Source organism: Panthera pardus, unplaced genomic scaffold (genome assembly GCF_024362965.1).
Source record: "Panthera pardus isolate Hobbes unplaced genomic scaffold, ASM2436296v1 HiC_scaffold_24, whole genome shotgun sequence".
Lineage (NCBI taxonomy): Eukaryota > Metazoa > Chordata > Mammalia > Carnivora > Felidae > Panthera > Panthera pardus.
The window spans coordinates 129,969,778-129,994,555 of record NW_026526810.1 but is presented as its reverse complement, the minus strand read 5'-3'; the positions used below and the strand labels follow the sequence as shown (position 1 = coordinate 129,994,555).

The window sequence follows — 24,778 nt, the reverse complement described above, 5'->3', positions numbered from 1 at the left end:
GTGGGTGGGAGACCCCAATGAGCTGATGTGTATAAACACCTAACGGTGCCTGGCACCTGGTAGGTATTTAGCCATGTGAGTTCCCAGACCTCTGCTCGCTGAGAAATCCCGGAGTGCCTCCTGGAGGCAGTGATGGGTCAATGTAGCCAGGGAAAGAAGAGCATGAAGGGGAGAAGGCCCAGGAGAAGGAGAGGCTCCAGCTGCAGGGAGAGGAGGTGGGAAGGGTAGGAGACGAGGCTGCGGAGATGAACAGAAAGGGACTCCAGCTGTCCTGTTAAGCATCTCGGATTTTCTCGGTTGGGGGCCGTGGAGCACTGGACGGTTTAAGTCAGAAAGGCCTTGACCCTGAGCCCTTAAATACCCTTTTCTGTCAGGAAGAGAGGACTCTGGTCCCTCTGCCTCCTGCAGGCTTCTGGGGAAAGGGACGAAGTACCCTGATGCCTGAGGCTCGGGCAGGGATTTGGCTCCGAGGGGCCATGGCTCTCGCCAGGGTTCAGTGAGCACAGCCCCCAGGGCGTGCCGCCTCCAAGAACCGCCCCCCCCCCCCAATCTGGAACGAACCCTGTTTTCCTTGGGCTGTTCGTCCCACAGCTGGAGTGCCTTTTCTTAATTGAAAAGCGATGTTCAAGTTGTTCTGTGTCGTTTTCTAAGCCAAACCTGAAAACCATGGGAGGGCGTTTTTCTTCCCCGGAAAGTAAAGCATGCTGGGCTTCCTAGGCTGCCTTGTTCTTGGTGACGACCGGGGCCCCTGTGGGTCCCTGTGGGTCTGAGAGGCGAGCCCTACTGGGCCCCAGGCTCAGCGCCAAGCCTGTGTATGCCCCTCGGTGCCATTGTTAGTCTGGCTTTACAGACAAGGAAAGCTAGGAACAGAGAGGGTAACAAACTTGCCCAGGGTCACACAGCTAGTACATGGAGCAGCCAGATTCAGTCCCAGACTGACCGTACTTCAAAGTCTCTACCTTTTCTGTGCGGCATAATGTGACTGCTGGGCTTAATACTTATTTGAACTTATTTTGAAAGTCGAACAGGACAGAGAAACCTCTTAATTTGTTGTTAGACTGTATGTCACTTTAAAGCCCTTTAATTAAAAAAGCAGTTTGTGGGGCACCTGAGTGGCTCAGTCGGTTGAGCGTCCGACTTCAGCTCAGGTCATGATCTTGCAGGTCGTGAGTTCGAGCCCCGCGTCGGGCTCTGTGCTGACAGCTCGGAGCCTGGAGCCTGCTTTTGATTCTGTGTCTCCCTCTCTCTCTGCCCCTCCCCCGATTGCACTCTGTCTCTCAAAAATGAATCAACGTTAAAGAAAAAAAATTAAAAAAAAAAAGAAAAACAAAGGATACATATATTCATTCAGGGAATCTTTATTAAAATATGGCTTTTGGAGCGGCGCCTGGGTGGCTCAGTCGGTTGAGCGTCCGACTTCGGCTCAGGTCGTGATCTCGAGGTTCATGAGTTCGAGCCCCGCGTCGGGCTCTGTGCTGACAGCTCGGAGCCTGGAGCCTGCTTCGGAGTCTGTGTCTCCCTCTCTCTGCCCCTTCCCCGCTCACGTTCTGTCTCTCTCTCTCAAAAGTGAATAAATGTTAAAAAAATAAATGAAAAAAAATTGTAACTATCCCCTTAAGGAAATCGCAGTTTTAAGAGTCCCTCTGATCCCACCGCTCTAAGAGAGCTCCTTGTCTTTTTCCATATTCCTTTCAATCTTTGTTTTTGACACAGCTTTTGCTGACGTTGCCAGCAGGGCTTGGCACACTGCAGCCTACTGGCCACATGCCACTTGTTTTTATAAACAAAGCTGTTGGAATACAGCCACGCTCATGGCTCACTTACTATTACCCACGACTGTTTGCACACCACAGCCGTGGATCTGAGTGGCAGCGACAGAGACCACATGGCTTGTGAAACCCGAAATCCTCCCCGATCCTTTCCAGAGAAACGTTGCCGGCTCCTGGTCCAGAATGCACGGGGTGTCACGGCATGCTCTTTCTTCTTGTCAGATGCAGCATTATGCCACGGTGTGACCTGTCCCGGTTTTCCTTGTAAATGGCCCAGAGTCCGTGAGATGGGTATCACAGAATTTTCCCGATCCTTTCCTTTTTGCCGGCCTGTTATATGTCACATCTTTTGTTTCATTTCGTCTTGTTTTCCCTCGTGTCCGCATTTGCTAATTTATCATTTCTTTGAAACATGGATAGAACACCCACTGCTTACCGGTACCGTTCTGAGCTCTTTACCAGTACAACTCACTTTATTCTCAGATCGGCGATAGGAGGTCTTCTTCTTACCGCCATTTTACAGATGAGAAAGTGAAGGCAGGGGAGTTAAATGCACTTGGCTTAGATCTGAATCTGCTAAGGAGGCTAGCTCCGGAGGCTTACCAGCTGTTAGGAAGCTTCCAGAAGAAGCAGGCCTTTGTGACTGTGATGAGGTGCGGCGGCGGGGGAGGGGGGGAGGAGGGGGTCCAGTGACTCACCAGGATGAACCCTGCCTTGCCCAGCCCAGCCGCCCCACCTCACCCAGCTTTGACTATTCTCTGATCATCCTTGTCACAAGCCCGGCAACCAGGGCCACGTGAGCGCAAATTCCGTTTCTTTGTGGAAAATGGCTCAGAAAAGAGGGCTGGCCGCCGATGCTGAAGATGCAGTGAGGGGCCAAGAAAATGATGTCTCCCGGTCAGAAAAATACCGCGTGGGTGTAACAGATCAAGGGCTCTGCTTTGTGGCCACAGGGATCCAGGGTCTTGCTCAATTGTTAAATAAGCGAGAAATGTGCAAATTCTCTAATCAAACTGCGGAGAACAACAACAAAAATGCAACGTTTCGGTCCAGCAAAATGGCAACGGTTCAGGATGGTTTGTGACATCCACCCCGTGGAATATTCTGGGTCGCTTACAATGAGAAATGTTCATGGTTAACACCATGAGTGGCGTAGGGAGGGCTTGGCCTTAGCCTTCCCCGAGCCAGGGGGATCCCGAGAGATCCGCGGACCTCGTCGGGACAGCAAGCGGGCCCCAGACGAGACCTAAGGTTCCGGGTCCATGGGGCCCTCGTGGCCCCTCCAGAGCTCCTCGAACATTGTCCCGGGGGGCGGATTAAAATCCTTGGTTCACAGAGACATGATGAAAAGGTGCTTCCCGTAGGACACGTGAGCTGGTGGGTGGCAGAAGGGCTCAGGTAGAGAAACGCCTTGACCTAGAGATCCGGGTGGGAGAAAACTGGACACCGTGCCCATCTCCCAGAAGAGTAAAGGGACGCTGAGCTGCCAGGCCACCCAAGGGTGCAGGGCCTGGTGGTTCTCTTCCTCTCTGATCTTCACGGCGACCGACGACCGCAGCGTCTGGCACAGAGCAGGCGTTGAGACGAGCTTTGCCAGTAAAGGCACCGAGCCTCTCCCGGGCTGCGGGGCGGAGGAAGTCAGGCCTGCTGTGGTTCTCGATTAGGAGACAGATGGGCCCGACCCGAGTCCCTGCCTGCTCACTCGGGGTCCTTGGAGGGCGTGCCCTGAGCCAGACACCCAAGAGACCCGCTGGGGAGGCGTCACCAGGCCCATCAGTGCCAACTTCAAGCCACGCGTGCCTCTCGGGCTTGCCCCCCGTCCCAGCCACGCTCACCGTGGAGGGCTGGCCTCGCCTGGGGGCCTTGTCAGCCTGAGCCTCTGGGGTTCACCCCCGAGCTTGTCTGCCTCTGCGGCCGGTCGGGTGTGTGATGGGAAATCCTGTTCTGACTCAGAGAGGAACCCGCCCCCCCCTTCTTTTGCCTACCTGACTCACTTCCTCATTTTGCAGACCATTTTGTACCATGGCATGGGTGATGGAGCCAGACAGGCCCGGGCTTGTTCCCAGCTCTGTGCCTCAGCAGCTGTCCGACCTGGGCGGCGCAGGTGGCCCCTCTGGGCCTCAGTTTCCCCATCTGTAAAGGGGCGCAGTCACCCCTGCCTTGGTGTTGGTGGGTGATGGATGGAGAGCATCTGGCCAGTGCCTGGCAGACAGCAGGTGGCCTCCCACGCGGGCACTTTCGCTGACATGTGCCCCAAGCCAGAGCAACCTCCTGTGGCACCGAAAGGTCAAGATCCGTGGTGAACCTGACACCCGTGCCCCCCACCCCGCTCCCAGGGCCACTGTAGGTCACAGCCGAGCTTGGGGTGGGGACAGGATAGAGCAGGCAGGACACCTGTTACCCACCACGGCGCGTGGCTGCGTGCTTTGCTGGCCGAGGGCCCGCGAGGCCAGGCTTCAAGCACAAACACTGGGAGGCGGGAGGCTGTTCTCCGCAGCTCATCAGATGTCTGCACGTTCAACCGGTCGTCGAGGAAAGATCTTTCGACTTGAACTCTCGCCCTTGTGTTTGAAGAGCAGGCTTCGGAGGAGAAGGATGCCTTGGGTTCAGTGACACTTTACGAGGCGCTTCCCCGCGTGTGGATTGACGTGCCGGGTGGCAAGGAGCCCGCTCGGTCCAACATTGTTTTCAGGTGGTCGGTCAGATGCTGTCTGGCTGCTTGCGGGTCCGTCCCTGACCAGAGGATGCCACTCCCTCGCTCGCGGACCCTCGCTGGCTCCCTTTTGCCTGCAGACGAAAGTCAGTGCACCCCTTTGAATCCCGTGCCGTTTGGGCCCCGTGCAGCCTGCTCTCTGACAGCTGCATCTTTCTGCCTCTCTCTAACAGTTCCCAAGCCCACGCTGCAGCCTGAACTTGGTCTTGCACTTCCCCACCTCCCGGCACCGGGCGCATCTATTTGTCATGCTCTCTGCCACTTTGTGTCTTATCCAGACCCTGCTTATCCTCCACATCTCAGCCAGGGTGTCCCCTTCTCTGTGAACCCCTTCCTGGATCTCCTGATCGACGTCATTGCTCCGTTCTCTAGGCTCCACGAGCTTCTGGGGTGCCTCTCCACCTGGGCACCCATAACAGCCTCATTTAGAGTTCATGGTCATGCAGACCGTGAACTTAATAACCTGCAGGGTATGTGGGGCTCCGTGCATGTCACAGGGTCTTAGATTTGACCCCTTGTCTCCCAGCTGTTAGCTCTGGGACCCTGGGCAGGCCACGTGGCTTCTCCATCTCGGTGTCCCGATCTAGAAGATGGAGCTGAAGATTGAGACCGACTCTTAAGTATAAAAAATATTTTTATGAATAACTCAGCAGAAGCCGTCGAATCGAGTAGCTTCTCACAGGCAGGGTTTGTCCCTCTCGGGAATGCCCGATACCAGATGGCGTGTCCTTGACTTGCAGACCCTGTCGGGATGCTTCCGAGGGCCTCACTTCTCGTTGTTTCCTCTGAGATTGCTCAGCTTTGTAGCCCCAGGATAGGTTACCTGGAATAGGTAATGAGCCACCCATCACCAGCGGTATACAAGAGTCTTGGAGGCCTTTGGATGGGTATATTTTTTTTTAAATATTTATTTATTTTTGAGACAGAGAGAGACAGACCATGAACGGGGGAGGGACAGAGAGAGAGGGAGACACAGAATCGGAAACAGGCTCCAGGCTCTGAGCTGTCAGCACAGAGCCCGACGCGGGGCTCGAACTCACGGACTGTGAGATCATGACCTGAGCCGAAGTCGGACGCTGAACCGACTGAGCCACCCGGGCGCCCCTGGATGGGTATATTTTTAAGGAAATTCGGGCAAAGATGGATGCTTAAGCTAGGTCTTTTTGAACAACCCTCTTAGTTTTCGGGTTCTTACTGTTTCTTAAAAAACAAAAAACAGCTCTGTTGAGATATAATTCACCACATACAGTTCACCCATTTCAAGTATACAATTTGGGGCGCCTCGGTGGCTCAGTTGGTTGAGCCTCTGACTTCGGCCCAGGTCATGATCTCGCAGTTCACGAGCCTGAGCCCCGTGTCGAGCTCTGTGCTTGACAGCTCAGCCTGGAGCCGGGTTCGGATTCTGTGTCTCCCTCTCTCTCTGCCCCTCCCCGGCTTGTGCTCTGTCTCTGTCTCTGTCTCCCTCTCTCAAAAATAAACTCAAAAAATTTTTTAAAAATTTAAAGTATACAATTTGATCCCTTTTAGTACATTCACAGCGTTGTGCAGACATTACCGTGAACATTTTTAGAACATTTTTATTACCCCAAGAAGAAACCCTGCCCAGCCCTCGTCCTCCCCCGGCCCCAGCCCTCGGCAACACCAGTCTCCTTCCGTGTCTATAGCGTTGCCTGTTCTGCACATTTTAAGTACATGGAATCATGCCATATGTGGTCCTTTGTGATTGGCTTTTTTCATTTAGCATCATGTTTTGGGGGTCATTTGTGTTATAGGATCATCAGGGCTCCGTCCCTTTTTCTTGCTGCAGAATATTCCATGGTATGGATATAACACATTTTATTTATCCACTCATAGGTTGATGGACATGTTGTTTCCACGTTTTCCGCGTCTTTTTCCATACTTTGTTATTGTCTGTCTTTTTGATTCTAAGCATCCTAATGAGTGTGTGGTGATAATCTTGTGGCTTTAACTTGCATTTCCCTGGTGGCTAATGATGTTGTGTGTCTCTTGATGTGCTTTTTGGCTATCTGTACGTACATCTTCTTTGAAGAAATGTCATTCAGTTCCTTTGCCCCTTTTATGATTGGGCTTTTGTCTTTCTAGATAGAAGTCCCTTGTCAGATAAATCATTTGCAGATTTTTCTTTCATCCTGTGGGTTTTCTCTTCGCTGTCTTGATGGCGTCCTTCAAAACACAAAAGTTTATCATTTTGATAAAGTCCAGTTTATCTAATTTTCCTTTGTTGTTTGTGCTTTTGTTGTCACATCTAAGAAGTCAGTGCCTCATCCAAGGCCGGGAAGATTTATGATTTATGCTTATGCTTTCCTCTAAGAGTGTTATGGTCCAGGGGCGCCTGGGTGGCTCGGTCGGTTGAGCGTCTGACTTCAGCTCAGGTCATGATCTCGTGGTTTGTGAATTCGAGCCCCGTGTAGGGCTCTGTGCTGACAGCTCAGAGCCTGGAGCTGCTTTGGATTCTGTGTCTTCCCCTCTTTCTCTGCCTCTCCCCTGCTTGGGTGTGCTCTCTCTCTCTCTCAGAAATAATAAAATCAATAAACTTTAAAAAAATTAAAAAAAAAGATTTTTATAGTCTGGCTTTTACACTTTGGTCTTTGATCTATTTTGAGTTACTTTGTGTATATGGTGTGAGGTAGGGGTCCAAGTTCTATCTTTTGCCTGTGGCTATCAAGTTGTCCCAACACCATTTGTTGAAAAGACTTCTCATTGAATTGCCTTGGCACCCTTGTTGAAAATTAACTGTCTGTAAATATGGTCGCTAATTGTTTCTTTATCTGTGGGTCAATTTGAAGACATGCGCATTACCTCGGATGTATTTATACCAAGATAAATCCTGGCCATAGCTCTGCCACTGAGCAAGATCTTGGGTGGGTCTCTTTCTTTCTCTAAGCCTGTCTCCCCATCTATAACATGCCACAGCTAGATAAGATTCCTAAGAAGTGGTCTGATTATTACGTGCTGAGACTCAGGGAGGTCTCTGCAGAATCTTTCATTGGCTCCTTGGGGCATCCCATCATCCTGTGAGCCCAGCCCTGCAGCCTGAGGTCGTTGAGTTGTGCAGGCATCCAGGTCCCTTCTGAACCCAGCCTGTCTGGGAGCTGCAGGAGTACGGCATACGGACCCCAGGGAACCCCCGTTTCAGAGCTCAGAGAGCCCTTCGCACAGTGCGTGCTTCTGACTGTTGGTTAGAGGTGCTGGCTTTTGTCCTCAGGGAACCTCCTGTTCAAGGAGTCGGATGGCAGGGCCCTTGGAATTGGATTGGGTTCCTCTTGGCTGCGTGTCCCCCTGTCACTCAGCTCCTCACTCTTCTGGCCGTCAGCCCACAGCCTGGGAGCTGAGCCACCCACAGCCTTAAAGGAGGAGGGGCTTGGGAAGTGCTCCTCGGAGCCTGGGAGCTTCGGACGGGAGTTCTAAGTACAGATGAAAGTCAATCAGGTGGTTGGCCTTTGGGGACTGCAGATTACAACCACTATGAGCTATCACGGCCTGCCTAAAAGAAGAGTTAAGTTTGGAAAACTGGCCGTGGGAGGGTGTGCGGGAGCCAGAAACACCCTCACACATTGCCGGTGGGAATGGACAGAGGTGCGGCCGCTTTGCACAACAGTCTGGTGGTTTCTGAAAAGTCAACGCACACCTGCCATCTGAGCGAGCCACTCTGCTCATAGGTATCTCTGCAAGAGACATGAAAGCCGAGGTCTGCACACAAAGTGTTCAGAGCAGCATTATTCATAATCGTCGAACACCCCATCAGTGGGTGGACCGAGGGAACCACCTGTGGTCCGCACAGACCGTGGGATATTACTCAGCACAGAAAGGGACGAGCCATCCATATGGGCCACAGCATGGATGCATCTCAGAGTAGTTGTACCGGAAAAAAAAAAAAAAAATGTTGCGCCCAGTGAAAGAAGCCAGGCCAGAAATGAAGAAAGAAAGAATTTAGGGTGTCATGCATTTATGTGAAATCCTCCAGAAAACGAAAAGCAGTCTCCAGGGACGGTGTGCACATCAGCAGTTGCCGGGGACGGGGTGTGGGCAGAAGGGAGGGATCAGAAATGGGATCAGGAAACTTCAGGGGGTGATGGATGCGTTCTTTATCTTGACCAGGGTGATGGTTTCATGGGTGTATATGGCAAAACCTACAAATTGTACAGTTTAACCACGTGTTTATTAATCAATCATACTCCTAGTCAAGCTGTTAACGATAAAGGCGACCCCATCTTCCAGTTGATTCATCAGTAAGATGAACCTGACCCTGCCCTCCTTCAGAGAACTCCTGTCTGTGCCAACAAATATGAACAATAAAATACGAACAGCACTGCCGAGCTGCGGGGTCCCATCCTGAGTCCGTGGCTCACTAACCACGCCATGCCTTCCAAAGCCCCCATTTTCTTTCTGTGCAATGGAACCGATAATTGCAACGACCTCCAAGGTCGGGAGGAGAACATGGGGAGATCCACACAAAGTGCTTAGTAAACACGCAGTGAATCACAGCGTGCACACGTCCCGTGGGCACCCAAGAAGGGAGCGTCCTTGTGTGGAGAAAGAGGAAGCTGGGAAGGTCTCCACCTCTCAGTGGCTGTGAGTGGATCTTGGAAAGGGGAACAGGAAAGAGTCTGAGGGAGGAAGGTATGGAGGGGTGGGGTAGGGAAGGACTTAACCAGGCAGAGCTACGCTGGGGGTGGGGCAGCATCCCGACTCTAAGCTTCTGGAAACATCTGTGCGGTAAGATAAGACTGGGGTTAGGTGGGAGCTTCATCCTTGAGGGGCCCAAGGAGCACTGGCTTCATCCGCCAGTCACGGGGTTTCTCAAATTGGGGTCTGAGGAAGATCTTTCTGGAGAATGATGAGGTTTGGGGGTGTTGGTGGGGGATTCAGAGTCAACAGCCAGGAAAGAATTCTTGAAGATGTCTTTTGTGCAAAAAGGTGATTTTAGGAAAGCAAGGGGGGCAGGACCCGTGGGCAGAGAGCCCTGGGGTTGTGCCGGGTAACTGGTTATATGCTGTGGAGTTGGGACCGATGAAGTCAAGAGAAAGTTTCTTTCTTTTTTTTTTAATTTTTTTTTTTAATTTATTTTTGAGAGAGACAGAGATAGAGGGGCAGAGAGAGAGGGAGACACAGAAGCAGAAGCAGGTTCCAGGCTCTGAGCTATCAGTACAGAGCCCGACTCGGGGCTTGGATGCGGGGCTCGAACTCATGAACCGTGAGATCATGACCTGAGCCGAAGTCGGTCGCTCAACAGGACTGAGCCACCCAGGCGCTCCAAGAGAAAGTTTCTTAAAGGGATTTCCACACACTAAAGAAGATTTACGGATTACTGGAGGCCTAGCTAATGTCAAGCTAAGGTTGTTTTTCCCTCTAGCCAAGCGTTATCATTAAGACAGCAGGGGGTTCCCAGAGATTAGGCTATTGATGAGATATTTGTGCACTGACGGAGACTCTGATCAATTTAACCAGTTGTTTTCCGTCCTTTCCTTTGTTCTTGGGCGGCTGGGAGTCCCCGAGGAATATCACACATGACCCACCCGGGGTGGGGGGGTTGTTTGCGCGCGGGGGGGTTGGGGGTGACCTTGCCTTATGCTCCCTCATCAGAGACCGCAAGCTCTCTGAGACGTTCTACAATTTTTGTCTAATAAAACCAAAGGCAAAGTTAAAAAAAGAAACAAAAACCTGCCTATGTTGGTGCGATGCTTTCGAATTGAAAGACATTTTCATCTAAGTGGAAAGCTCTCATTTCTAAAGTCAGCGTTGCTAAGGGTGGGTTCTGAGAGTACGTTCCGGTGCAGCCGTGGTTTTCTTTAAAGACGTTTGCTCACGCGTATTCCATTAGGGCCGTGTTCCATTAGGGTCACTGTGACCCAACCTGCTCCCGTGGGCTGGGGTGTCGATGGACCGGAAAGTCCAGGGAGGGCGCCCTGGTTCCGTGGGAGGTGAGGAAGGTGGGGCCAGAAGGCCAGGCCGGTCTGGTGAGTTCAGGAGGGACTTGGGAGTCACCCCTCTCTGGGGATGATTCTTGCCCCAGAGAAAATGTGAGCTGCTGGGGGCCTGGCATGAGGCTCTGCTTCGCAGGGCCGGTGAGAGGCCTGGAGGGGGAGGGACGCCCGTCGCTGCTGTCCGTGCTGTCGCGGATGCTGCCGTGGATCGCTTGGGAAGGGCGGTCTGGGCAGGTGCAGGGACAGAGGGCTGACATCCCATCCTGGCTTCCACCCCATTGGGTCATTGTCTCAGGGAGGCGCGGTGGGGGCTGGGGCGGCACCTGGGGCTGGCCTTGTCCGGGGCCAGATGGAGCGCTGTCCTCCTGGCCAGGGCCTTGGGAATGTCATCTACGAGACACGTGGGAGTGTGGGTGGTGCTTTTATTGCCCGGGCAATGAGGTTGAGTCACGACCCGCGGTGTGAAAAACCAACACCGACCTAAGGCCCTCTTTTGAATCAGAGACCAGTAGGACTGAGTTGACTGACCTGCACACCCTTAGGCCTGTGGTCTGAGGTCCTGTGTCCCAGCCAGTTTCGACCAGTGCTGCCGCCCTGCCCCCAGCGCTCTCTGACCTGCATCTGACGGCCAGTCCCTGCCTCCCTGACCTCTGGCCACCCTGCCCACACCGCCAAGCACACCTGTGCCCTTGGAACTATGTCCCCACACCTCGAAGCCACCTGCCCTGCCCCAGGGATGCCTTCTGCCCGCAACCCCTCCCCCGTTCTCTTAGGTGCCCTGCGCATTCTCTCCCCTCGCGGATATTTATATTTGACCTTTGACCCCGCTTGCCAAGGTGAGCGTTCCCTGGGTAGAAATCCTGGCGTTCTCCACGCCGTGCCTTTTTGAAGGAGAGCTTGGCTTCGGTCAATTTAGAGTGATTGGAAATGCCGTTTTACAGTCAGAGTGTCTGGGGCAGGAGCAGGGCCAGAGATCAGCTGGTTTTCCCTGCCAGATACCATTTATCCGTGATGGAGAGAGAGCTGTTTGAAAATCCCTCTCCGAGCCCTTGTTGTGAAGCCAGGGCTGGCCCGTCCCCTTGGTGGCTGGAACTGTGAAGCGGCCCCTGCGGCCCCGTTACTACGCGGGGTTTCCTGTGTAAGCGTTTACGAGGCAGTGGGCAGAGGGTGGGCTGGGGCGCCCTGCCGGCTGTGTGGCTTTGGTGCGGTCCCTTAGCCTCTCTGAGCCTGTGCTTACCTCTGTGACCGGATAAAGCCCAGTGATCGATCCCACCTCTGGACTCAGCCACCTTCGAGGGTCGTTAAAAGATCAGCCAAGGTGGCGTGAGGGTTCTTTCCCTGCTCTTTGCACGTTGCTGTCAGCATCATCTTCTGCAAACGCCACGCAGGACAGAATCCCCCAGGAGCCTCGGGCCGCGCCGGGCGACGCTGTGAACGATGGCCTGGCCACATCGTTGCCTGCTGTACGTCAACAAAAGAGCGTGTTCCCAGAATCCACTGGGAATAAGCTTTGGGATTAAAACCAGCTGCCCGCTGGTTCCTGAAATTCCATCTGCATGTGTGAGAGCAGTGGGAAGAGCGAGGGTGGAAAGGGCGGCAGGGCAGGAATGAGTCACGGGGAAGCTGAGGGAGTCACCGGAGGGGAACGCACCCCGTTCCCTGGGCGCTGGGTCAGCGTGTGGTGGGGGCCCCTGGCCAGGCTGGCAGAGCAGGTGCACCGGGCTGTCCCTGCGTATAGAGCCTGCCAGGGGGGCGGGAGTTTACCCGGGTCAGTGTCCTGAAGCCTCTGGGTTCCGGAACAAATGTCGGTGGCCAGGCACTGTATGACTGAGGCTGTGGGGGGGCCTCAGGTTATTGTCTCTGACTCCAGATTCCTGAGCAGAGGCCCAGATCTACCCCTGCAGTGGCCTTCCTGGAACCTGGATGTTCCTCAAAGATGATCCAAAGAGGGCAGGCTGCCTCAGGCTCCCCGCACGGCACGGGCCGCTCCCAGTGAGGTTTGGGGGCGCACGGGCAGGGGTGTGGAAGCCGGGTAGGGCTGTGGTGTTTAAGAGCAAAGGCATCTGAGCGGCTCGGTTGGTTAAGCATCCCACTCTTGCTATCGGCTCAGGTCGTGACCTCGCGGTCGTGAGATCGAGCCCTGCGTCGGGCTCTGTGCTGAGCATGGATTATGCTGGGGAGGCTCTGTCTCTCCCTCTCACTCTCTTTGCAAAATAACTAAATGAACGTTAAAAAAAAAACAAAAAACAAAGAGCACAGACTTTGGACTTGGGCCATCCTGAGTTCGAGTCCTGCCCCTGCTACTTAGAATCTCTCTGACTTTGGGCTGTGTTCTTAGTATCATTGATTGGCAGTTTTCTCCGCAATAATGTAGGGGCAATAACAAGTCTCTGGGTGGGTCTTTGGAGAAGAAATGAGTTAACAGCTATAAGCCCTTTATCCTAGAGTCGGGTACACACACGATGCCAAATATATGCTGGCTGTTACGATTATTATCGTTAATCCTGCACCAGCCACTTTTGGCAGGCTGTTTTCCTTTCTGAATCTATTTCCGTCTTTTTTTTTTCAAGCTTATTTATTTATTTTGAGAGAGAGAGAGAGAGAGGGAGAGAGCAAGAGCGTGCACACGTGCAGGGAAGGGACAGAGAGAGAGAGAGGGAGAGAGAGAATCCCAAGCAGGCTCCAGGCTATCAGCGCAGAGTCCGACGGCGGGGCTCGAACTCACAAACCAGGAGATCGTGACCTGAGCTGAAACCAAGAGTCGGATGCTTAACCAGCTGAGCCACCCAGGCGCCCCGTTTCCACCTTTGTAAATTGATACTAGCCACATGACAGCCGCTCTGTGAACCTGACTTTGCCCCCTCTCTGCTCGGGAGGGGGCCGGTGTCACGTTCTGGGGTGTTCCCTAATGGGATGTGGTCGGGTCCTAAGCAGGATTCTTACAGGGTCCGCATCACCACATGGCAAGCTGGATTATTGTGTTTGCACATTCCCAGAGACTGTGTCGGAGGGACCGAGGCAGGGGACTGTCCCAGCCTGGTCCTTACGGTGTCTGCCCCTTACCGGGGGCACCGCAAAGCCAAATAGGGGTCTCCACCGTGCAGCCTCAGCTTTGTAGGTCCCAGGAAAGGGAAGGGAAGGGGGGAGTGGGGTCTGTGCCGACGGACCCCCTTCAGGAGATGGGGCTTGGAGCCCCAGTAGGCAGTCACTGGCAGGCAATTTTATCACTGCCAGGACTCAGCACCTGCTGCTCGGGGCTCCCAGCCCGGGTCTGATGACGTCACCTTCGTCCTTCCAGTTGAGTGGTGGGGGTGGCCGGCCTCTGGCTTCCCTTCTGTCTCCTGGGAGCTTCTTGGCCCCTCCCCCCACCCCCAATCAGCCGCAGAGCGCGGCTCTATCTGCTGTCTTCCGCGTTACCTACCCCTCAGGTCCAGGTGCCACGGGGACGGGAGCCCAAGTGCCCAGCACGGAGTGGGCCATTTATCATGGCAGCCGGGTTAGTGCCCTTGCCTTTCCTGGATGGTCTTTTTTTTTTTTTTTTAAGGCTATATCACATCTCCAGCACCCTTTGCCCACTGCACGTTTATTTCTTTTTAACTTTTGTTTTGAACGTTTATTCATTTTTGAGAGACAGACAGAGAGTGAGCAGGGGACGGACAGAGAGAGAGAGGGAGACCCAGAATCGAAAACACGTTCAAGGCCCTGAGGTGTCAGCACAGAGCCTGACGCGGGGCTTGAACCCACGAACGGCGAGATCATGACCTGAGCCGAAGTCAGACGCTTAACCCACTGAGCCACCCAGGTGCCCCTTTAAACTTTTTTTTTGAGTTTATTTATTTTGAGAGAGAGAGAGCGAGTGGGGGAGGGTCAGAGAGAGAGAGAGCACGCGAGAGGGAGAGGGAATCCCAAGCAGGCTGTCAGCACAAAGCCCGACGTGGGGCTCCATCCCACAAACCCTGACATCATGACTTGAGCTGAAGTCGGAGGCTTAGCCAGCTGAGCCACCCACCGCCCCTCGCTCTGCCCTGATTGAGGACTTTTCCGCCCCCTCCCTTTGTCCTCAGCCTCCCGCTGAGGCTCTGGTTAAGGTCTCCGCTTTTGATCTTGGTCAAGCCTGCGAATCTTGCCGGGCTCCTGTCACCGTGTTCTTCTCACCGACCTGTGGCTGTGGACCCAGCTCCCTCTCAGCACCTGATCTGTCTTGATCGAGGCTCTTCCTCTGCCCTGGCCCCGCTTGTCTGTTGTCAAGGCAAAAATGTCACCTCTCTTCCGGCTGTCATTTGTGATAACCACACAGGATGCTGGAAACCAAGGCAGTTTATTTACTCTCTCTCTCTCTCTCTCTCTATCTCTATCTCTCTCTCTCTGCCGGCAGACCAGCACCAGCCCGAACCGTAAAGGGCTATGTCCTTTTGCCTGGCTCTCTCGCTGATTCCTTAGGGACAGCCCAGAGACACACGGGGAGGCTCAGTCTCTGGCCACCTGTAGCCACACCGCAGGGCTGCTTCTTGGACTTGGAAATGGGAACAGCATTTTTTTTTTTTAACCCTGAGCACATTTTCTTCCTTTCCTTCTCCCTCCCTCCCTCCTCTCTCCCTCCCTTCCTTCTCCCTTCCTTCCATCTTTCCCTCCTTCCTTCCTTCCTTTGTCTCTTTTTCTCTTTTCTTTCTTTCTTTCTTTCTTTCTTTCTTTCTTCCTCTCCCTTTTTCTCTTTATTTCCTTCCTTCCTTCCTTCCTTCCTTCCTTCCTTCCTTCCTTCTTCTCCCTTTGTCTCTTCTTTTCTTCCTTCCTTCTTTCCTTCTTTCCCTTTTTCTTTCTTTCCTTCCTTTTTTCCTTCTTCTCCCTTTTCTCTTTTCTTCATTCCTTCTTTCCTTCCTTCCTCTCTCTTTCTCTTTCTTTTCTTCCTTCCTTACCTCTCTCTTTCTTTCCTTCCTTCCTTCCTTCCTCTCCCTTTGTCTCTTCTTTTCTTCCTTCCTTCTTTCCCTTTTTATTTCTTTCCTTCCTTTCTTCCTTCTCCCTTTTTCTCTTTTCTTCCTTCCTTCCTCTCTTTCTCTTTCTTTTCTTCCTCCCTTCCTTCTTTCCCTCCTTCCTCTCTCTCTTTCTTTCCTTCCTTCCTTTGTCTCTTTTTCTCTTTTCTTTCTTTCTTTCTTTCTTTCTTTCTTTCTTTCTTTCTTCCTTCTTTCCTCTCCCTTTTTCTCTTTATTTCCTTCCTTCCTTCCTTCCTTCCTTCCTTCCTTCCTTCCTTCCTTCCTCTCCCTTTGTCTCTTTTCTTCCTTCCTTCTTTCCTTCTTTCCCTTTTTCTTTCTTTCCTTCCTTTCTTCCTTCTTCTCCCTTTTTCTCTTTTCTTCCTTCCTTCCTTCCTTCCTTCCTCTCTCTTTCCCTTTCTTTTCTTCCTTCATTCCTTCTTTCCCTCCTTCCTCTCTCTCTTTCTTTCCTTCCTTCCTTCCTTCCTTCTTTCCTTCCTTCCTCTCTCTCTTTCTTTCTCCAAAATGTTTGGAAAATACATAGTCCCATTTTTTTTAATGTTTAAGTTTATTTATTTTTTCAAGAGAAAGAGAGCAGGAGAGAGGCAGAGAGAGATGGGGAGAGAAAATCCCAAGCAGGCTCCACACTGTCAGTACAGAGCCTGACACAGGGCTCGAACTCACAAACTGTGAGACCATGACCTGAGCCGAGATCAAGAGCCAGACACATAACTGACGGAGCCACCCAGGCGCCCCTGGGTAGTCCCATTTTTTAATACTATGTCCGTTCAACCCGTCCAAGGACAGACAAACAAACCTGCCAAGGCTGAGAACTCTCCTCCGGAGAGGCATGCCTGCATGCTCCCTCCCTCGTCTTTCCCTCATGGTCCTTGGCCTCCCGCAGCTGTCCCTGCCTGCACTGACCCCCAGCCTCCACCCCTGCCCCCCCACTGTATTTCCCCTCCCTACCCTCCCTGGCCAGGGTCACCTGTCTGAAGCCTAGAATAGTTGTGTCACCACCACCCGAACATTTGCTGGCTCCCTGTTGTCCCCAGGGCCCTGGACCTGGCTCCAAAGGCTGTGATCTGGCCCTTGCACACCGCCCCGCCCCCACCAGCCTCCTCCAGTCACCTCCTCCCAGTTCCCACGTTCCAGCCTCACCATCCCCCAGGAGCCTCCCACAGCCCGCAGCAACAAACACCTCCACTCGGCCCTGCTGGCTCCAGGCCGGGTGACAAGCCCTCTTTTGTAGCCCTGTGGTCTGCGTCTCTCAAAGCTCACGTGGGTCTGTCCCCGTTCCCCCCCGCACCCCCCCCCCCCCCCAGAGCCACACCTCTGCCCCTGGCTTCCACAAGACAGATTCCCAGGAAGCTTTCAGTGAGGGATGCCCTCCTGGTCCTTACATCAGTTGTGGGTGGGCTTTTCTTGAGCTGCCCATTTGATTCTTGAAACTCAACCTCGTGTAACAAAACAGGCTCCCCTTCCTACGTGAGAAGGCATAGAGCAGGCTTCCTCCCCAAGGTCCGGGTCTGAGAGGCCATTTAGGGGCCCAGAACTCGGATGGGAAACCGTAGTCTCATCGCCTCGCACCCTCTACCTGACGGCGGTTCCCTCCATTAGGTACGAGGCAAAGCCGAAGCGAAGCCCTGTCTCGCCTTAGCGGTGCTGGTAACCCCGTCACACCTATTTTCACGCTGCAGTGAGGTTGTACGTATCTTGAGATGTCGTGTCTGCTGGTCGCTACTTCGAAATTCTGGTAGTTTTTAGACCCAGCGTTAGTGCTGGTGATTTAATGTGTTAATAAAGAAGCCTGTGCCTGTGCGTGCACGTGTGTGTACTTCATTGACTCAGTTCAGTCTGTTTGAAAAAAAAAATTGTAAACGTTTTATTTGTGTTAGAGAGAGAGAGGGAGAGAGAGAGGGAGCACGAGTGGGGGAGGGGCAGAGAGCGAGGGCGGGGAGAGAGAATCCCAAACAGGCTCCACGCTGTCAGTGCAAAGCCCGACTGGAGGCTCGAACTCACCAACCCTGAGATCCTGACCTGAGCAGAGAAGGGCTCTCCATGCCTTTCGGTGATTAGGGCAGCGTTTCCCCGCCACCGTTGTGCCATGTGAGACTCTGGGAGACTCGTCCCTGCCCCTCCCGTTCCTCGCTCGGTCAAGTTACGTAAAAGCCGAGCTCTTGGAAGCCAATCAAGTCCCACACTAGACAAGTGATTAAAGTCACAATGAACCAATTTAAACGCCCGCACAGTCTCCTGTGCTTTACAAACGAAGCATTCAAAGACTGGGAGTGGCTTCAGGGAACATATTAAATGGTTAGAAAAACTCCAAACAGCTCTGAAAGGAGAACAGGCTGGGAGACTGAGCTCTGAGCCGCAGGCCCAGGTCTCCCTCGCCGCCGACAGCGTCCCCCGGCGGTGACAGCTGTCCCCTGCAATCTGGTGGCAAAGCCCACCCGGGGGCGGTGTTCAAATCCTCTGTCCGAGCTTGTTGAACCACCGACTGCCGATCCAGAAGAGAGGGCCAACGCAGTTCAGCCGAGGTCAAGAGACTGTGTAAGTTGAAAGTGATGCTCGCTCTTTCTGGAAAGTTCACAAGACGCCTAAGGAAAAATAAGGACACAAAAACTCCCAACTGCGTGTTCCCACCATCCGCACGCAAATCCGTAATGAAGTGGCCTCCGAGAACACTGTGCCCGGAAAAGAGAGGCCTGAGGTCACGTGGGATGTGACTCGGGCCCCTGCAGCCCACACCCCTTGTCACGTGGACACATCGTGGCAAGACCGCCCAACCTTTCCCTGTGAGGGTAGTCTTTTGTGGTTTTGTTTGCTTTTACTGGTTGTGGAGAGCCGTGTCTGCTAAAGATACAATTTTGCCTAATTTGGGGGTGTCATTATATCGCAAGAATGCTCCCTTATTAAATTCATTTTAGGCATACTTTTCAGTGGCTGCGTGATATCCTGAAACGCGCATCGTGCTTTCCTTAACCAACCCCCCGTTATTGGGCATTTGGGCTGTTTCTAGCTTTGTCCTGTTTGCCATTTTTTTTTTAATTTTTTTTATTGATTTTTGAGACAGAGAGAGACAGAGCATGAACAGGGGAGGGGCAGAGAGAGAGGGAGACACAGAATCGGAAGCAGGCTCCAGGCTCTGAGCCATCAGCCCAGAGCCCGACGCGGGGCTCGAACTCACGGACCGCGAGATCGTGACCTGAGCTGAAGTCGGACGCTCAACCGACTGAGCCACCCAGGCGCCCCCTGTTTGCCATTTTTAACTAATGCTGTGTTCATCAGCATTGAACTTTATACCGATGCTGGGCCATTTCACCATGGTGCGAGGCGTTGCGGGAGCTGGAAGATAAGCCACGTACAATCCCTTCCCGTAAGATGCAGATATAAATAACTTTAATCCAAAGTAGGTGATAGTTGCCATAAGCAGACAACTGGAACCGGAATGTAGGAAAAGTCTTGCCTGGGCTGCACGGGATTCTAAGAAAGTTACCCACGAAAATCTGAGCCTCCGCGTCCGTAGCTACGAGGTCAGGAGAATGGGAGCTGTGGGCAGCGTAGCCAAGGGCTGGTTCGGCTGCAGGATCCAGGCCAGCAGGCAGGCGTCGCTTAAGGGGGCAAAGCGGGTGGGGATCGTCTCACATGCAAAGGCAGTGGATCGTCAGTGACGTCTGCCGTGGACCCAAGTTGGTGGCGAAGTAGCGAGCGGGCACCTGTCTGTCATGGGCACCCCCAGCCCTGAGATCGTGATATTCAGGCGTGGTTTCGGGGCTGGCATCAGCCTGGCCCAAAACTGTGTTTCTTCAGTTGAAGCTCTTTTTTTTTTTTTTTTTTTAACGTTTATTTATTTTTGAGACAGAGAGAGACAGAGCGTGAACGGGGGAGGGTCAGAGAGAGAGGGAGACACAGAATCTGAAACAGGCTCCAGGCTCTGAGCGGTCAGCACAGAGCCCGACGCGGGGCTCGAACTCACGGACCTGAGCCGAAGTCAGACGCTTAACCGACTGATCCACCCAGGCGCCCCCGGTTGAGGCTTCTTGATCCACGCAGCTCAAGATTCGCTATCCGTAGTGCCCATCTCAGACCGTATATGTGTTTTGGGATCACCTTGCGGAGGGGCTTCAACCCACGGAGACAGAGGAGAATTGCCCCTGAGTCTCCAGCAGGGGAGCTGAGAGGCCAGCCCAGCGCCTGGCACCTGCTGTCCCTGCTCCCACAGGAGAGACCTGTCCTTCCTCCCGGGTCCTTTGGCCCTTTGACGACCACAGTCGCCCCCAGCTGTGGGGCCAGGCGGACGTGCCTGCCGGGAGGGGCCCTGGTGCTGTGTGGGCCTGTCCCCAGCGTTGGCTGCCCCCCACCCCCATCCGGCGTCACCCTGCTTTCTCGTCTGCTGGCCTGATCTCACGTGTTCCTGCCTTCAGCCTCTGCAGGTGCCATGACTCAACCGCCCCAGGAGGGCTTCGACAGGAGCGTGGAGGAAGCCCGGCAGTGGATGAAGGCTGTGCAGGAGCGGCTGCAGGTCAACGACAACACCCAGGGGCCCCGGGCGGCCCTGGAGGCCAGGCTGCGGGAGACCGAGGTACGCAGAGACCGGGGCTTCCATAGCCCTGGGGCCTCGGCCGTGTCCCTCCCTCGGGCCTCGTGTTTCCTGACTCTTAAATGGCAGGGGCGGACTAGACTAGTGTCTCTCTCAAACTCTGACGTGTTTGAATCTCCTGGGGATTTGGGTTTGGGGGCCGATTCTGATCCAGGGGGTCAGGGTGGACCCCAACTCTGGCATGTCTAACACGCTCCCTGGTCCTGGGACCACACTTGCATAGGAAGGGGCTAGAGGGGCTTTCTGGTTGTCCCGTCCTGGCAGAGGCACCTTGCGGCCGGGACGGAGGGGGTGGGGGGGTGGCGGGGTTGGGGGGTCCCCAGCCCAGTCCTTCCTGCCGCTTCCCGGCTTCCCTGGGCCGGGTCTGGGTGGGCCCAGATTGGCCTTCAGGAGGGTGGAGAAGGGTTCTGCCCCGTGAGAAGTGACCTGTCAGCTTCTCCAGGGCCAGGGTCTGGCCTTGCTCCCCACCTGGCACGAGGCAGGCCTCAGGCGTGTGGTGCTATGCCTACCGGAAGTGCTGGTGTCCCGTGCCTGGCCCGGCATTATGGTGCCCCCATCCGAGGGCATCTGCTTCAGGCCAAGGGGCCAGGGGGCCAGGGGGCAGAACCTGGGTTATAGGCTCCATGCTGATGTGAAAGTGCTGTGTGACCTCGGCCAAGTCCCTATCCCTCTCTGGGCCTCCGTTGCCCACGTGTAGGCAAAGCCATGACTTACGCATCTCTGGGGTCACACCCGTTGGGATAGACAGCTAACAATGGTCGCTTTTAAGAGGGGGGGGACCACCTTCTCGTACACAAACTGATCTCCTGACCAGGCTAGAAGGGGTGCTGGCCGCACACCCAGTGTCCTGCGTGCTTTCTTGGGTGTGCTGTCTCACTGATTTTGTGCATCTTATTGAAAATACCCAATCCTCGTTTTGGAAACAGTCAAAATGAAGAAAATTCGTATCATCTTTTCAGGGCCGATGGTTTAAGGCTCACAACCACGTCACGAAGGGAGAGCCATGGTCTGCATTTTATGCATGGGGAAACTGAGTCTCAGAGAGGTGCCTTGTCCACGTTGAAAAGGTCTCCGGGTGGGACATTCCAGCCTGGAAGTTGAGTCTTCTGATTCCTTGTCGGATGGGCTTTCTGCTTCCCTGCCAGGACACGTGCCTCTCAGATGATCGGAGACGGGCATTCACAGTAAAACCGAGCCCGGCAGGGCAGACAGTGGGGGACCACTTTTAAGTCATACGGCCAGAGGCTTCCCATTGGACAGTGGAGTGAGCAGAGAACCCGGGACTCTCTCAGGCAGCCTGGGGCATCAGGCCTCTGGGGACAAGTGACTTTATTGCTGAAGCTGAAAGACAGACGAGGTCGCCAGGCTGGGGGCCGCAGGGGTGAGGGTGGAGAGGAGGGGGCTCCAGGGGGAGAGAGCAGCAGAGGAGAGAGACCCAGCAGGTGGGCATAGCCCGAGGCACGTGCTCAGGGCCCCAGCAAGGCTGGGTTGGGGTAGCACCAGCCATCAGGCAGGAGCCGGGGACAGGGCCAGACGGGCGGTCAGGGGTCAGAGGGTGACGGCCTGGAACACTGAGCCGGGGAGCTTGGATGTCGTTGCTGCGACAGGGGGATGGTAAGTTGGAAACTTGGAAGGAAGGTCAGGGATTCAAGGAGAGGAGTTGGCGACCCGGAGACCCTTCTGTTGTCGGACTTGGCCTCGGTCCTCATCCGCATTGTTACTGTCACCAGGAGGCATTTATCAAATGATTGGTCCTCACAGGTCAGACCGAGGGGACCCGGCATTCATTCGGCACCTGTTTGTCACGTGCCCAGGGCCGCACCGTCAGCTTTCGTGTTGAATTTCACAAAAGCCCTGTGAATGTGGTTTTATGGTCCCCAGTTTTCAATAATAGAATGTGATTCCTAGACGCGGTGATGGGCCCAAACTCTAGGAACCGATCTTGTCAGGACCTGAGCCCAGGGCTGAGTCCAGAGCATCACTGGCCATCCCCGTGGGGGGTCCTGGGGCAGTGGAGACGGCGAGGTGCACTTTACTCTGGGGCTCACAGCATAAAGGGGAATGGGGGATTATACACATAATCCAGGCCGCACAGGATCTCGTGATGTTATTGATGTTTATTCTCCTCCTCTAGAACCTTCCGTGGCTCCCCATTGCCCACAAAACTAAAACCAAGCTTCACCTGGCACCAAAGTCTGCCACTGTCTGCACCACCCCATCTTCCAGCCTCAGCTGTCCCGGCCGTCCCATCTACCGAGCACAGATCCTGTCCTGGTGGCAGACAGCCTAGATTTCCTGTCTGTAGGCCTCTGTCCCGTGCCGTTGCCTCTCCTTGGGATGCCCTCCCGTTTGCTTGTGTGTATGTGCTTGTGAAATGCAACCCTCCCCCTGCCCCCGAGCTCTGGCCCCAGCTCCTGATAGTCTGTGTCCCGGAACACCACGGCCCTGCGTGTGTACTTGCTGTTTCAAGGCCAAGGGTTGCTAATCCCTTTGAACCTTGCACCCTTCTACCGGCAGGCCATTCCCCTCCGGTGGTGGGTCGGGCTGCAGCCAAGGCAAGAGTGGTCCTTGGGAACAGCCCTCGGCCAGGCCAGGGTGGAAACCGGAGGGGAGCACGCCCACCGGCCGAGCCCCCAGGGACTTGACTCAGAGCCTAGGCGGAGGGGGTCACGTCCAGGGCCTCCGCCTCTGGCTCTCCCATGGGGCTCAGGCATGCTATTTTCTGGGCCTTGACATTTCAAAACCAATTTTGCAATAAGAAAGAAAACATTTCGCTCCTGCCATCTGGCGAAGGGAGCGTCTGGTGACTTTTCCACCTCCGCAGTCCGTGGGGCCTCACTCTGGGGTCGGGGTCTCGTGCCCACCCCCTCCCACCCCCCCCAGCTCAGTGATGTGCGTCCAGGGTGACTCTTCTCCAGAGTGGCCGGGATGTGAGTTCCCATCCAGCTCTGACGCCGCATAGTTGCGTGGCCAGAAGCGAGTCCCGTGCCCTCCTGCGACCTCACTTTCTAGCTACAGAGTGTGAGCAGAGCCCTCTCCCCCTTGCGTACAGAGGGGCTGTTGGCGGCTCCGGGACCCTCGTGGTGGTGAAAGCCTTCTGTGAAGGGAGACCGGGAAGAGGGTTGCTCCCGGGGTTCGAGTCCCCGCCGTGGCTGTGGCGCCTTGGGACAGTTTCTGGAGCACCTTGGGTTTCAGCTCATTGGGGGTGGGGTGGGGTGGGGGCGATGGTTGCCGCCTTGCAGGAGGGACGGAATATGGGGGCGAATGACTTACTGGTGCGCTTGGCAGAGCGCGGGCGCCCTGGCAGAGCCGGCCCGATGGATGGGGTTATTTCTTGCGGTTTCGATGCGGGGACATGCGCACGCCGACCCTCCCTGCCCGCGCCCGGGCCTCCCGGAGCTGGCCCCCAGGTCCCAGCGTCTTGTCTCCTTGCCCTCTGGTTTCCAGACTTGCGGCCCTGCACTCGGGGCCCGGCCTCAGCCAGGCTGCTTCCTGACCGGCCTCCAGGCCCCTCTGTGGCCAGAGACGGGCTGCCTTTCCTAGGACGTGGCCTCCGGACACAGCCGTTGCTCACGCCCCATCTCGAAGGCTTGCGCGTCACCGAGGCTCGGTGCCGACGCCGCCTACTGCCCACCAAGCCTTAGATTTCCCCACATCCCTCACTGGAGCTCCAGTAGCTACCCCGTGGCGTCGGTGGCTCTGTTAGTCATTTGTGCTCTTGTCTGCGGACCCCAGCACGGCCTGCAAGCACTAGGCTCCTCCTGGACCCCGGTGCCCGACACAGTAGCCAGCATAGTACCCAGAATAGTATCTAGCATAGTACCCAGCTCAGCTCAGTACCCCACCCAGTACCAAGCATAGTACCCAGCACAGTGCCCAACCCGGTACCCAGCACAGTACTGCACACAGTACCCAGTGCAGTGCTCAGCTCAGTACCCCACCCAGTACCAAGCATAGTACCCAGCAGTGCCCAACTAGGTACCCAGCACAGTACTGCACATAGTACCCAGAATAGTATCTAGCATAGTACCCAGCTCAGCTCAGTACCCCACCCACTACCAAGCATAGTACCCAGCACAGTGCCCAACTCGGTACCCAGCACAGTACTGCACACAGTACCCAGTGCAGTGCTCAGCTCAGTACCCCACCCACTACCAAGCATAGTATCCATCACAGTGCCCAACCCGGTACCCAGCACAGCACTGCAATAGTACCCAGCACAGTGCCCAACTCAGTACCCAGCACAGTACTGCACATAGTACCCAGTGCAGTGCTCAGCTCAGTACCCCACCCACTACCAAGCATAGTACCCAGCACAGTGCCCAACTCGGTACCCAGCACAGCACTGCAATAATACCCAGCACAGTGCCCAACTCAGTACCCACCACAGTACTGCACACAGTACCCAGTGCAGTGCTCAGCTCAGTACCCCACCCACTACCAAGCGTAGTATCCAGCACAGTGCCCAACCCGGTACCCAACACAGCACTGCAATAGTACCCAGCACAGTGCCCAACTCAGTACCCAGCACAGTACTGCACATAGTACCCAGTGCAGTGCTCAGCTCAATACCCCACCCACTACAAAGCATAGTACCCAGCACAGTGGCCAACTCAGTACCCAGCACAGTACTGCACACAGTACCCAGTGCAGTGCTCAGCTCAGTACCCCACCCACTACCAAGCATAGTACCCAGCACAGTGCCCAACCCGGTACCCAGCACAGTACTGCACATAGTACCAAGTGCAGTGCTCAGCTCAGTACCCACCCAGTACCAAGCA

General features: G+C 54.7%; 1 protein-coding gene across 6 annotated transcripts in view; it reads left to right on the top strand.

Annotated features, from left to right (window-relative positions):
• The window catches only part of SYNE3 (spectrin repeat containing nuclear envelope family member 3), a 101,064-nt gene that overhangs the window by 15,351 nt on the left and 60,935 nt on the right, over positions 1-24,778 (top strand). For 2 of the 6 annotated variants that reach the window (XM_053889760.1, XM_053889764.1), the window contains exon 2: positions 19,822-19,979. In XM_053889760.1, the coding sequence (XP_053745735.1) occupies positions 19,836-19,979 (144 nt within the window). In that variant the 5' untranslated portion in view covers positions 19,822-19,835. Of the gene's footprint in view, positions 1-17,347; positions 17,948-18,685; positions 18,931-19,821; positions 19,980-24,778 lie in introns of those variants that run through there. The other 4 variants (XM_053889761.1, XM_053889762.1, XM_053889763.1 and 1 more) reach the window with 4 other exon arrangements.